This window comes from Chrysemys picta, chromosome 2 (genome assembly GCF_011386835.1).
Source record: "Chrysemys picta bellii isolate R12L10 chromosome 2, ASM1138683v2, whole genome shotgun sequence".
In the NCBI taxonomy this organism is placed as follows: Eukaryota; Metazoa; Chordata; order Testudines; family Emydidae; genus Chrysemys; species Chrysemys picta.
The window spans coordinates 220264035-220278629 of record NC_088792.1 but is presented as its reverse complement, the minus strand read 5'-3'; the positions used below and the strand labels follow the sequence as shown (position 1 = coordinate 220278629).

Below are 14595 nucleotides of genomic sequence, written 5' to 3'. Positions count from 1 at the left end.
CAAACATTATAACACATGCTATAGGACTGGCAGTGGTGAGGGGGGAAAAGGGGCCAATGTCTAAGAAGATTTGTTTTTGCATACTGGTCAAATTGGTTTAGAAGGATTTGCTAACTGCATTTTTAACAAAGATAAAAAAAGAGGATGAGGGCCAAGTGTAAAAATAAATGCACATACACACCCTATTCACATGACTACAGATCAATGTGCAAATGTGTAATTGTGCATGCAAAGTATCCATGTGTACAGATTTGCATTCATGTGGGGTTTTTTTGGTTTGTTTGTTTGTTTTGTTTTTTTGGCAAGTGATGTTGACCATCTCTTTTTACATGTATGGTCAGATTTTTTAATTATCCATGTATCATTGAAATGTCTCCAGCAATCATTCCTGTAATGACTACGAACTAAAATAGCACATCAAATTGTAGTACTAATTACTGCATATCATCGTCTTCCCCCCTAGCAGTTACATAGAACCCTCTTTATTCTGGATAGGAATTGAACTTTTCCTTCTCAACACATAATGTTAATACCAAAAAGAAAAAGAAAAAGAAAAAGGAGAAATTCTCTCTTATATGGTATATTTTATTATTATTTTTCTGCCTTTTTGGCATATTAAGCAGAGATTTCATCTCACAATAAAAAGCTTCAGAAAATACAAAAAGCAACTCCTAAACAAAATAGTTTTATGTAGCTGTCACTTATCCTTAAGCACATCTGGTGCATTCAGCATTTGCACATTCTCTTTTATGTGTACTGTTCTGATCAAATCTGGCATGAATGATGGTCACTTTAATGTTGACATAAAAAGTCTTCGTCTGGGGTCAACTAAGGGTATGAAGCAATTTCCCACCCCTGAACTTCTGCATAAATGCCAATCTTATGGTACTGTACTACATGGACTCACAGAATGACACTCGAGCTGACCGAAAACATCAGATAGAAAATTGAAATTATGATATAATTAGATCATTTGGGGGATTCAGAATGATATCGGCAAATAAAAAAAAAATCACATAGACAGTTGGGTAACTTATTTTAGGGCTTGTTGATATGGGGAGTTAGTGTGCGGCAAGCCAGGTTGTGAATCTACAGTGCACAGCATGCTGTGCACTAATGTCCTATATGATCACTGTTACAAGCAGCTCAGGACTTTCACTGTGTTGTAGCAATGTCCACATGGCGAGTTTGTGCACGGCAAATTAGTGTGCTGTAGAGTCACACCCTGGCTTGCTGTGCACTAGCTCGCGGTGTAGACAAGCCCCTAGAATATACTAATAACTTACAGTTCTGATATATTTTAGATTCTGGAATGTCCAAATTCCACCTTGAATTTTGGGTATGAGGGGAAATGAAAAATTGTATCTAAACAAAATTCTGCTCACTTGCTTACCTCAAAATGAGACTTTGAAGGACGTTTGTTGTATTTCAATACAAGCCAGTTCCAGCTGTAATTTCCAATAGTGAATAAAGTATGTGAGGAGGAACAATAAGCCATTTGTCTCTCTGAGGGAAAAAAAAAACTCTCCTAAATTATCACCAAATCCCTAGAGGAGATAAACTGGAAACTCATTAACTTCTATGAGAATTGCCAGATGCTCAGCATCAAACAGGATTTGACTCTTAGAAAGTCAGAGCAAAGCACACACAATCCAATATAAAGTAAGCTCATTGGGGCGGGAACCATCTTTTTGTTCTATGTTTGTACAGCGCCTAGCACAATGGGGTCCTGATCCACAACTGCGGCTCATTGGCACTATGCTAATACAAATATAAAAAGTACGTCAAAAGTATCAAAGGAAATAAATGGGTTTGTTAGAAAGCAAAATAATGGATATTTATGGAAACAAATGGATAGTCTTAATCCATTTCCAGCGTAGCCACATCACAGAAACCACCATTGCTGTTGGCAATAATTAATATCCTTTATTTATAGTGTCAACACAGAGGACAAGGATTAAGGGTCCAATCTTCTTGTTGCCGAAGTCAAGAGGCGTCTTGCTGTGGACTTCAGCGACCCATATGGCCCCATCTAGATTCCTCCTTCCACATGAAACGGGCTCAGTTAGTCCCATGCCACTGCAATCCCAACCTACCTCCTGCAAAACAGATCCAGCAGAGGACTCTCTGCAAGGTATGGGGTGTAGCTGGCACTAACCACTTCAGGACTGTATGTCACTACTTCCTGATGGTTCCGGGGAGGAGTGCAGGACAGAACCCCCTCTTCCCAAATCTGTCTTGATTAGTGGGGATTGGGTGAGTAGGCCAGGCTAGAGTCATGCTAGGATGGCTGTTTACAGCACTGGCTGCCAATGCTACATTTGCAGTACTCTCAAAGGAAAACTGTCTGCAGCTATCTTGGATGGGGGATCCAGAACTCCATTCATGGCTCCCAACCGTGGTCGCTGCTGCCCCAGTGGTGTGATATGGAGCCCTTAAAAGGACAAGCACATGCACCAGCACTGTTCCAGCTGGTAGTGTGTTGGAGGAAAGAGACATCCAGACAGGAGCTACCCCTAAAATTTAGGCACCTGTGATCCTAACAGCCCCTTTATGCAAGCTGGCAAAGGGCACACCCAAGACATTATTGTCAGAATATTTAGCCAAACAGTGTCTTAGAAGATATTGTATAAAAACTGGTGATCTATTCATCATCAATATCATTGTGTGATGTGTATGAAGAGTTATGTATGAGTACTGATAATATGTTCTTAAAATGCATGGTGGAGGCATTTGATAAACAAGTTTGTCATAGACAAAGAAAATTTGTTCTGTCTGCTTGTCTGTGTCTCCATTGTAAATTGAGACAAGTGATGCCAGAGACAATGGAAGTTCATTTGCATCTGCGGTCTGGGCTACACTAGAAAATTAGGACAGTTTAACTATGTCGGTCGAGGTGTGGAAAAATCCACACTCCTGAGCAGTATAGTTAAGCTAACCTAAATCCCCATGTAAACAGTGCTAGGTTGATACAAATTCTTCTGTCAACCTAGTTACCACTTCTCGGGGAGGTGGATTAATTACACAAATGGGTGAATCCCTCCTGTCGGTGTAGGTAGTGTCAACACTGAAGCGCCACAATGGCACAGCTGCAGCAGACCTGTCTATAGTGTTTTAAGTGTAGACAAGCTCTCAGTCCACAGGAAAAGTTAATTGAGAGGAGAGTGAGGAAGACAGGAGGGCATCTACTTCCTAGAGCATGAGCACCAGGGGAGAAAAAAATATTATCTGGGGATACACTTCAAACATATATATTTCAAAGGTTTACTGGACTATAATAAGGAGGGAAGAGAACCCCTGAGTTATCCATCATGTAGGGCACAAATGTGACCCGCAGTCTTGGAATCTAAGGGTGGATCCTTCAACTATGTGGGTTGAGGATGTGGAAAACTGACTGTAGATGAGAAATTACCCAATACAAGGTTTGTAATCTGTTAAATTTTAGACACTAGAAAGTGTGTTTTATTTAGTTTTTATTCATCACCATTTCTGTTTCTCTTATCTCTGCTCAGTATCGCTTAAATCTCTGTTCTTTATTCAAAAACTCATGCTTAGTTTTACTGTAAACTGTCTCAGTGCTGTGTATCAAGGTAAATAATGTATCCTCAGCTGGGGTAACAGGCTAGTGCATGTGTACTGTCTCTTTGGAGACAGTGGACTTAATTTCTGTGAGGGTCCAGTGAGAGGGACTGGACCATTACAGGGAACTATGGACCCGGGGTTCACTGAACACTCACTGGCAGAGTGTTGAGGAGTTTGCAGGTGAGCTGGACATACTGGCATGGGAAGGAGCTGACACACAGTTTAAGCTCCAGCAAAGCTTTCTCTTGCTGAGCCATAGAGGTTACACAGTGACTGCCAGTTCTTGGCACCCTGAGAGAGGGTCACAGCACTCTAGGTGGTTGCCAATGTTGATGACCCCTAATTTCAGCCCTGAAAGGGTCCAGACTTAGCAAATTGATATAGGAATGGATGGGAAAAGGAGTAGTCAGGAGGTCAGGGGTAGAAAGATCACTATGATCTTAGAAAACTCTTACAATGCACCAGGTGCTCCTGCAGGTGTGGAGGCAAACTGAAGAGATGATGTAGGGGATCTCTGTGAGGGGTTCTGCATACAGATTTACTTCCCATAAGTCTCCTCCCATGCGGATATGGACCAATGCTAGCAGGAGCAGACTCCTAAGGTGTATTCATCACAGTGCAGAGGACATGCCAAAGATTCCACGCACCACTTAAACCAAAAGGTCTTTGGCTAAAGTCGTATATACTTAACCTCCACAATGGGATATATTTTACCCTCAAAGATCATTAAGACTGAACCATCCTCTCACACCTATCTTAGGCATCAATATTCATCACCACCCCACCTGAAACCCTCACAGCACCCCCGGGAGGTAAAAAAAGTGCTATTATCTTCATTTAACAGATGGGAAGCTGAAGGCACACAGAAACTTAGGCCCAGATTTTTTAAAGTATTTAAACTTACAATGCCTAACTAATTTAGGAGCCCAAATCTCATTTTTAACAGAGATTTAGTCAGTTAGGCGTTGCAAGGCCAAGTTCTACAACATCTAAACTCCTTCCAAAATCTGGACCTAAGTGACTTGCTCAAGATCCCACAGGAAGTGTGTGGCAAAGCAGGGAATTGAACCCAGGTCTACCAAGTCATAGGCTTGTAGTCTAACCACTGGACAGTCCTACCTCTCCCCTCTATTGTTGATCCCTCCAGGCTTGGGCTATGGCATATTGGTGGGGCAGCATGAACTTTGCATCACTTCATGCTGCACCAATTCTGTTGCTCAACAGAAGACCTGCATCTGCAAGGTTCTGAGACCAGATAAATTTATTAAGAAAGTATGAATAGATTTGTACCGACTATATAAGGCAGCACTCACTTGGTTAAACTGTTTAATAAGAATGTTCATGTAAAATCATTTTTATTTGCCTAGTACAGTTGCCAGTAAAGCAGAGTGACATTCCGAGGATAATTTATCATTGATGTAACACAATATAAGAACATAACATAAGAATGGCCATGCTGGGTCAGACCACAGGTCCATCTAGCCCAGTATCCTGTCTTCAAAAATTGGCCAATGCCAGGTGCTTCAGAGGGAATGAACAGAGCAGTTAATCATCAAGTGAATCATCCCGTCGCCTTGTGCTGCACTAATTATGTCACAGGCTTATTCACTGCTGAAATATGTAGATGAGACCCTTGTTTAAAACCTATCAGCATCCGGCAAAAAGATTTAGTGAGCCTGAAACTTTTCATGAATAAAAAAAGGGAAGGAGAAATGACATGAATGAAAACATATAGAATGTTGTTTGCTGTCATTTACACATATTTGAATCTTTCAAGTTTGGCTTCACTTGAAAGCATCACAGCATAATCATCATATTGGTTTAGTTTTAAAAATGTATTTTACAGGATACTAAGACATAGAAATCAAGATTGCCATATTGTCATACAGTTAGCTTGTGGCCGCGTCTTACACTGCTGCACAGGCAGTTAGAGAGCAGCAAGGCCTCAGTTCCACCTAACTTGTACAGTGTAGGCCTACTCAGATCACCTCTATTGCTGTGACTGGGGGCACAACAGTGGTTAAGGTTCCATTACTACTTTTCCTCATGAGCAAGTGGGTAAAGAGTGGGTGGAGCAACGGCTCCACTCCCTCCATTCCCCAGCCAGCAGAGCTGGTAGGATACAAGTGGGGAACACTGTGCACCCTGCAAAGAGCTGTAGTACCTCCTTCCCCATTGCAAAAGAGGAATGCGGGAGCCATTTTGCCTCCAAGCTGCATCTAAGACAAAATGGCTCCTTTGGCGGTGCAGCTTATACACTGTGTGTTGCTCAGGGCTATCCCTAAAGGCACCATGTAGCATGCAATGCATGCCAGTACAGTAATAATAAAAACCGACTTAGAACACTGAAAAAGGTCTCCACAGCTAACTACCAGCTAGTGGTTACATTTTGTTTCTGACATAATACTATTTCAGAACACTAAAGCCCCAGAGACAACCATATTAGATTCATTTGATAAACTCTAGGAAGCTATGAACTCGGGTTTCCCCCCCCTTTCCCCGAAACACACACACTAATATCTATCACACTGCTCCTGCATAGTCTAGGCTGTCAATGGGCACAGAGTCTGGGGATCTTCTTTATTTAAACATTATCTTACGGTTCTTAAGCTAGGTTTAATTACAGTCTATTGCTATGGATATGATTATTTGCATGGAAGACTATTTCATGGTTCTTTCATTTGTATATGCTATCAAAGTAGTAAAAAGTTTGAAAACAGACATACAAAATAATCTCTTAACACCACTGGAAACGCTCAGATGTCAGTTATTTGTTTACAAGTTATATTTACACACTTTCCAGGAAAGAAATACTGTGAAGGCCAAACATATAGGTTTACTTAAAAAAAAAAAAAAAAAAAAAAAGATAAAGATCAATCTGGGATAGTGTAGTTAGGTTAACAGGCGCCAACATAGCTTAACTTTCATTTTATATCCTACCTACATACCATCAGCTGTTTCTTAAACTGCAGCTCTACCTGGATCACAGTCTCAGAACAGAAATGACTGGCAGCACATCACCACAGTTTTGAATGTTTCTTTGTTTGTGGATGTGTGAGTGTTCTCACCTTTACTAGTCCCTTGTTTTCCATTCTTGAATTTCCAATAATTCTTTTAAATCCCATTGAGGGATTTACCACATTCATTTAAATGAGGATTACAGAAAAGCATATGAAAAGATGAAAATCTGATCACTATTGGAAGCCGAAGATTGAAAATATAGTATATAAGGGTCTATGTACACAAAGGCTGTTAGGATTAAGCCTTTCTTAGGGCAAGCGTCGTACTGAAGGATAGTGAATCATTTCCATCCCAAACCCAAGCACAAATCCAAAAATGAATGTGCACTCTGACAAGTGCCATTAGTAGAATGGTTTAATCTTTCACACTGCACTAATCTGTTTCATCAGAACTTTATCTCAATTTGTCTGTTACCATGCTGTCTGCATTTCAATGGCAAATCTTCAACAGCCTAACATACAACACAACGTAATAGTTTTCAAACATAACAGGCTGTTAAGTGAGTACAGATCTTCTTTGCAGAGGTGCTGGAATAATTTGTACACTGGGGGTGCTGAGAGCCATTGAACCAAACTGTAAAGCCTGTATATGAGGGAAACGACTTCAAGCCTGGGGGTGCGGGAGCATTCCCAGCACTCCTAGTTCCAGCACTTATGCTTCTTTGTATTTGTGAGAGAGACTAAACTTCTGTACATATCCTTATTACAACAACATTGTAAAACTTTGCCTATAAATTCCCTGCATCTAAATTTGATTTAGGGATACACTTTTATAATCTTTTCTCATTCCTGGTTATTTATCTCCCTTCTACAATATATTCTAGAAGTCCCCATTCTAAAAGGACTTAGAGGAGCCAAACTCCTTACATTATACGTGAAAGTGGAGGTCAAAGGGGACTGGTAAATAGCTTAGGAGCCAGAATATAGGGGACTTTATAAGGCAATCTTGATATGAGAGAGGACATACAGATCTCTCAAATGCACACTATGCCTGCCTTTTCTCCTTAATGTCCTGCTTTCCCACAAAGCTATTGGTTTAATAGAAGGACAGCTTATTTGAAAGCTGATATCCATAGGAGGGAAAGACAGAAGAATGATCTTCCTTGGAATATTTCCCACCAATCTGGAGTGATTGACAAAGCTTTTCAAACTAAAACTAAAAGCTAAAAAGCAACAGTACTTCTAAGGATTAATAAAGATGGCCAGACAGAGCAAGACTGGAATAAGTTCATCCAAACATCCAATAAAGTACCCAACTCTACTCTAGGAGGACTGATTTGAGGGCAGTAAAGAAAATCTATGGAGAAGAAATTGTATTAAAGGCAGGCCATTTGGCAACCTAGGAGGCATAGTCATATCTGTGTAGAAAGAGTAATGATGAACAACGCAATGATGGTGCACCGAATGTCAATGTACATAAAAACTCCAATGGTTAAGAAAATGAATACAAGCTCACCACTTCTTCATGCCTGCATTTTCTTACATTAATTCCATTAATCTGTTAAGGGGAAAGAAAGATAAGATTGACTCTGTATATCATAAATATAGATTATAGTTTAATTTTCTGGAAAGAAAATCTAAATAAACATTAACAGTTTTACATACCTGTAGAATTGCGTCTCCTATAAAGAGCAAACCTGAGAGTTCAGCTGTAAACAGAGAGCATATTTTGTGACTTAGATATTTTGCCCAATACAGCATATTGAATACACACACACACACACACACACACACACACACACACTTTATCAATTTATCCAGTGTATATGCCCAGCTTGGGTCAGCTCTGAAAATGTAAAATGAATAATGAAAATTTAAAAAAAAAACCTAAAATATACCAATACATGGTTTTGATTCAGAGTTTTTACTGCACCAATATTTCTAACTACAAATACCAATGTATTGATTTTACCAAAAAGTGGAGGGTGGGAGGGAGAGAAAGATCATCTACACAACCTTATCAGGAGATTCCCATCTCTTGGTCTCCAACCTCAATTAGAGCCTGAGTTCAGCAGATATTTAAGTGTTTTGCTGAATCTGGATAAACTGTTGCATTGGTCCCTCAATGACCAAGAAAAGATGGACTTTGCAATGGAGAAGATTAACATATCCAAGCTCCGAGGAACCATGAAGGGCAAGACCAATCCTGAATCGAGAAGCACTTATAGGAATCACTCTCAAACACTTTACTTTCCCTTTGTGTATAATTGAGCAAACTCCAGGTCTTGCATTTCTGCAAATATCAGCTGCATCTGTATATTGGGAGAGGAGGGCCTTAAGATAATGGGGACCCAAACCACTTAATGCTTTTTACAGTAAAAACAAGCACCGCAAATGACATCTAGAAACTTATCATAAACCAATGCCTCTGGGTTCCAAGTAGGTCATAGCAGGATTTTCTTGATCACAGCTCCCTCTATGATGCCCAGTTTAATGTGCATGTAGAGTGTATTACTACTTGTAATCTGGACTTGAGGTGGCAAATGCAAGAATAATGGTAGCCAGGTCACACTAGAAAGAAATGTCTTACTCTTTTAGACATACAAAGATGAAAACATCTTTTCAGTTACATGTTTACACTTGTACACACTGTTCTCAACAAAGGGTTGTCTGCCTAATCCCAATATAATGTTTTAGTACTTTGTACTCAGGGCAGTCAGAGACTGCTTCATTCCTTCCACTGCTGTCAACATTATTCATATAAATAATGATACTCCACTGCATGTTTGAAGAATTGATCACCAGATTAGACATAGCATGGAAAGGCTTAAAACAAGTCACCAAGAGCAAGATCCTGGCTTCATTGAAGATAACAGCTAAACTCTCATTGATTTAAATGGAACACGGAGTTTCCCCTCAATTTTTCGGCTTCAGGGTCTGAGCCTACTGTTTCTCATACAAGGGATCAACCCTAATTTTCAGTATCTCAGATGTTTAATTCTACCAAATAGAATCACCTTTTCTTCAAAGAAAATGAGTGTCTTTCCTTCCTGAAAATACACGGGCTAGTGGCCTCATGCGCTAAACCTGTTTCCCTCCCCCCTTCCCCGCCCTGGAGTTCCTCTCTCAGTGCCAGTTTGGAACTTCTCTGGCCTCAGCAGCACTTGATGAGACTCACCATTATCTTCCTGTGCACTGGCCTCAGAGAGGGATTGGAAAGGAACTGTAGGGTTGCACAAGGTTTGCAAAGCATAAGAGACATGGGTTTCAGGTGGATGAAATAGGTTTTCCTCCACCCTAGTACCCCAACTCAGCCCCACATCACTCATTCAGGGCAGAGCACCCCCAAGTGGACACCTTGGTAAGAACAGATATTCCCTAGGGAAGATACCCTGGAGATTAGCTAGTTTCCTAAGGCTTAAAAGATATTCAAGTTCCCACACCACTAACACTGTATATGTTTAGGCTTATATTGCAAATGCAGTTCAAGAAACAGTAGTTGAAAAAGAACAGGAAATGTCTTCCTCTTTAACATACTTGGTTAAACTTAAATCCAGAGTACTGCATTGATGACGTTTTAACACATAGGTATAGGTAACCTAACACCATATTATTATTTATACTCCTCCCCCCACCACACACACACACACAAATGTATATAAGATACAAACAAACATATATATATATATATATACACACACAAAGATATATGATCAATGACTTGATCATATATCTTTGACCACATCATCTGCCCTCCACCAACTAATCTGTCTCCGTGGGACTCACTCCACCACTCCAACTGCTTTGCACCACTGCCACTTTATGGGGAAAAAAAAGAGTGTGGCAGAGAACATTGTTTCTTTTTCCCTCCAAAAATGGAATTTAATCACAAAATTACACCTCTCTAAGATCTAGGGTGGCCAACATCAAGTCCTGAACCAGTGACAGCTTTCCTATGCATAATCTGTGTCAGCCCCGCATGGTGGCACCTATGGTGCCTGACAGTTTTGCAGGGAACAAAATTAAGGTTCTGCCCTTTTCCATCCCTGCCTGTCCACTCCCAAGCCAACCAGCACAGGTAGACAAACAACAGTTCTGTTTAGGCTGTTTCCCCAACCCCATGCCACTGCCCACAATGTGGGTATCTGTTTCAGAGGAATGAGGGATGCATAAAGAACCACAATCTGGGTCATGATCTTTTAGCAAAATAAAGAAAGACCATTTTCATATTAGGAGAAATGGCAGAAGTATGAATTTTTTGCATGTTTTCATACTGAAAAGCTATCTTCACTCATAAAAATTGGCCCCCGTTCTGCACTTTACTGGGAAACCTTAATTTAGTGAAAGTTCATTATGTCACACATATACAAATGGCACATCAAAGCAGAGTTATGAACAATTTGCAGTATCATATCTCAAAACAATCAACAAACCCCAAAGAATTAAGATTCCACTGCTTTAAGTGATGAGTTGAAGTCCATAAAACTGCACCTGTTATTAGGCACCTACCTCTTTGTTCTTTGGAAATTTTGGAAATGACCACTGGAATATTATGTTCTGCTCCACCCTAGAATTAGAAAACAATCATATCTCACTGAAATTATTTTCATTCATAAATATGTTTATAACCCCAAATGCATCTTGTGCATTTTCCAGAGATTAACTTTTATTTCCAGACACAAATAAAATGCACTGCCTCTGTGTAATAGCTTTCTTTCTGTTTTTCTAATAGGATGGCAATCAATTACTTATTGCCTTACAGAAAATCAGTTGAGCAGGTTGTTAACTGAATGATAGACCATAGTCTATAAAGGTAAAATAAAAATCACTGCAGGTTTCTCCTAATTTTCTACAAATTAGTATATCAAATCCATGTTATACAAAGGGGAAATGGGCATAATGCTGTAATGGCAACCATGCTGTGATCATTTTTATTTTCATGCCGGCAAGAAACAGACAAACAAAAGGCAAAAAAGCAAGAGGTTTGGACACCAGATTTTGTTTTTTTTTTATGTCTGTCACTGCATACAAAAAGTAAGCCAGCAGTAGAATAAGTACAAGGAACAAAAAAGAGGGTTCTATGTAATGGAGCAGCAGGTATTCACTAAAGAAAACAAACTGGACCATCTAACATAAAGGAGCATTCAGCTTTACTGTTTCGCTCAGTGTTCCCTGTTGGGTTTGCAGATCTGTATGGTGCTATAACTAACATTAAAAGTAAAGGTAAAATAAAAAAAGAGAGCGAGCAAAGGAACGAAGAGTAGGCAAGTGTAGGCAGAGATTAAATTTGGGGGTGTCAAACCCCAAAACTGCAGGCCTTACCCTGGCCAATTTTGGAAGTTTTCTACAAAGGTCAAAGCTAATCCTAACTTTCTTGCTCTTTTCTTTGTGGAGGTCACCCTGAAAATGTAAATCTGATTAATACTGATAGCAACTCAAATCACTAAAACAGCTTGTCACGGTCATTTTTACCTAAAGACTTTGTCATTACATTGCCCCCAACAACACCAAGGCTTAACTTTGGGATCCATGAGGACCATTTCATTGGGTCCCTCAAGATTGAGGATCTCCCCAGACTAATTCACAGCTATAGGACAGAGAATTGCCATCTGGGCGACTCTTGACGGCCTAGGGATTCTACGTATCCCTTCCAGACAATAGCCAAATGCCTGTAGCTGAGTGGTCTCCTCTACTGAGCAGTTACTTTGATCTCATATGTGAATAACATGATCTAGTGGCCTAAGCATGGAAATGAGAACCAGATGTTGCATTCTAAGTCCACTGGCCCTTCCTCGTGGTTACCCAACTTATTTGGGGCAATATCCCTTGAACACTTTTTACTGTGTCCCTCTCCTCTCTCAAGCCCTCGTGGGTCTTGCTGACTTCCACCTCCAAGAATAGCCAGATGGTCTCTCTTCATATCTGTAGCTGCCAGGTAAGAGACGCTATCATCTCCATTCTCTAAAATGTAAATGCGTCCTTGTGACAATGATGGGAAGTGGCCTGAAATTCTCTTGGAGCAGTAGGAGAGGGTTAAGGTTTCTGGCAGTGGTTGAGAACACAAATATTTCTTCAGGATTTGACTGTAAGCTATGGAACCCATAGACACCCCCTCGCAACTGGATGCAAGGAGGGAAGCCCCATACTTTCTACTGCCAGTGAATGGGGGAAGCTCCTACAGGTATGCACAATGCATGCTGTAGATGTGAGCTGATTGTTCAGTAAGTAGATAGAGAACCTAACCCCCCCTTGATTTCACATATGTTCAGGGATTCAGTAGAACTGTTCAAAACTGTTAAATAAATGTACACATTTATGTATTAAACATCCTTTGAGGTTTTTTCATCCATCATCATCATCATCATCATCAAAATTAATAGAGCTTTCTTTGGCTAAGAAAACCCAGCTCAAGTCAGCTAACTTTACAAGTCTCACCTTCCATTCAAATACCGCCACTTACGCGCACACATAATTCTCTCCACAACCTCTAAACAAAATTCACTCACTAAGAATGCCTTTGCAACCCCACCCCCCATTAGTCCTCCTTTACAAGACTACACAGAAAATCAGTTCTGCCCTTCCGCCCAGTGCATCTTAGGGCTCAGGCACAGTGCTTAGGACTTTGGTCTTCCTTCACCACAGACATTTCATCAGTTCCCCCTTCACAGCAGCCTGACCTGCCTGTCTGCCTCAAGCACTGGTCCACGGGGAGGAGGGAAGCCAGCCAACCCTGGGCTTGCAGTATCCTATAGCTTGTTTGTTTAACACTTTATAAATAGGTGCTTAAAGGAGCATAAAGCAATACTGCACAGGTAAAATAATATTACTCCTTTTGGCCTGAGCACCAAGCCAAACATGTTAGGCCTTGTAAGTTGTTCCAACTGGAAGGAGAAATTGGTGATGGAGTTAGGTATTTCTTTGATGCAATTCTGATTTATTTATTTACAAAGAATGTACGAAGTGCTGTTTCCTTGAATACAGGAGGAATCAAACAACAGGAGATGGTTTCCTTGCTCATTCTTACAAGCCTCTTTCAGCCTGTACCTGACCCAAAACCTCTCTCGGCTTCTCCCAGAGCCACACTCAATGCTTGTCTACATTGTGTCTGTAGATTCCTTCTCTATCTGTTACTGTGTGCTTCTCTGCTGTCTCCCCGCATACACACCTATTCAAATACCTCCAGACTGCTATTATTCTATGTTTCTATGATTTTAAATGAAAGCAGCAGTTACACCCACTTGCTTCAACAAATTTTATCCCAACCTTTAACAATTAACACTCTCTCTGTGTCCTAGTCATGCCACAGGCACCAGAGGACGCCATCCTAAATGTTAGCCAAAGGAGCTACAGCCCCATAGTATGAGAGACAAGAATCTCAAGGGAGACAGGGGAAACGGCCAGCCTCTCAGATATAATATTATGCATCAGATTATACAGTAAGTGATTTTGAAAATCTGCACATGTTCCATGTGGCATCTTGCTAGACGCTGCTGCAATACTGATTCTGATTCTCCCCAAAACTCCCCTAGTGGATCAACACACAAATATAGGTTTAAATTCTACTTTTAAGTAACAACCCATGGAAGCTACTGGGGTTATTATGCCTGGGGCATAAAGCCTCAAAGCAGTGGGGAGCATGGCTGTTAATATGCTCTTTGACAAGGTTCAGCACACCACTTCTCTCCCTGCTCTGTGGACCATGAGGCTGGATCCTCTGACTGGAACAAAGCTCTGCTAGCTTTGTGAAATCTAGGGCCACTGGCCTGGAGCCAGGCACAATCGAACCCACAAAATCATTCTAATGACTGGTCTCTAGTCTGTTGTGATGTGCATTTTCTTCCCCAAACACCTCCCTAAGTTAACAGATTCATACTCAGCTGGTTTCTTACGCAGAATATTTGGTAAAAAAGAATAAAACAAGGAAGGAAAGAATATTGTACAGGTCTCTGAGAGCCAGGAGTAATATTATAACTGTAAAGCTGAATGTCCTTAATGAACTATTAATTTTATTGCCTCCTTCACTGATAATGCTACACTCTGTCAGATTATTGAG

General features: G+C 40.6%; 1 protein-coding gene across 6 annotated transcripts in view; it reads right to left on the bottom strand.

The window, feature by feature from the left end:
- The window catches only part of SNTG1 (syntrophin gamma 1), a 790136-nt gene that overhangs the window by 220618 nt on the left and 554923 nt on the right, over nt 1-14595 (bottom strand). For all 6 annotated transcript variants that reach the window (XM_008168521.4, XM_042857030.2, XM_008168520.4 and 3 more), the window contains 3 exons: nt 11052-11109; nt 8208-8251; nt 8059-8100 (listed from right to left, as the gene is read on the bottom strand). In XM_008168521.4, coding sequence (XP_008166743.2) covers nt 8059-8100; nt 8208-8251; nt 11052-11109 — 144 coding nt within the window. The remainder of the gene's footprint in view (nt 1-8058; nt 8101-8207; nt 8252-11051; nt 11110-14595) is intronic.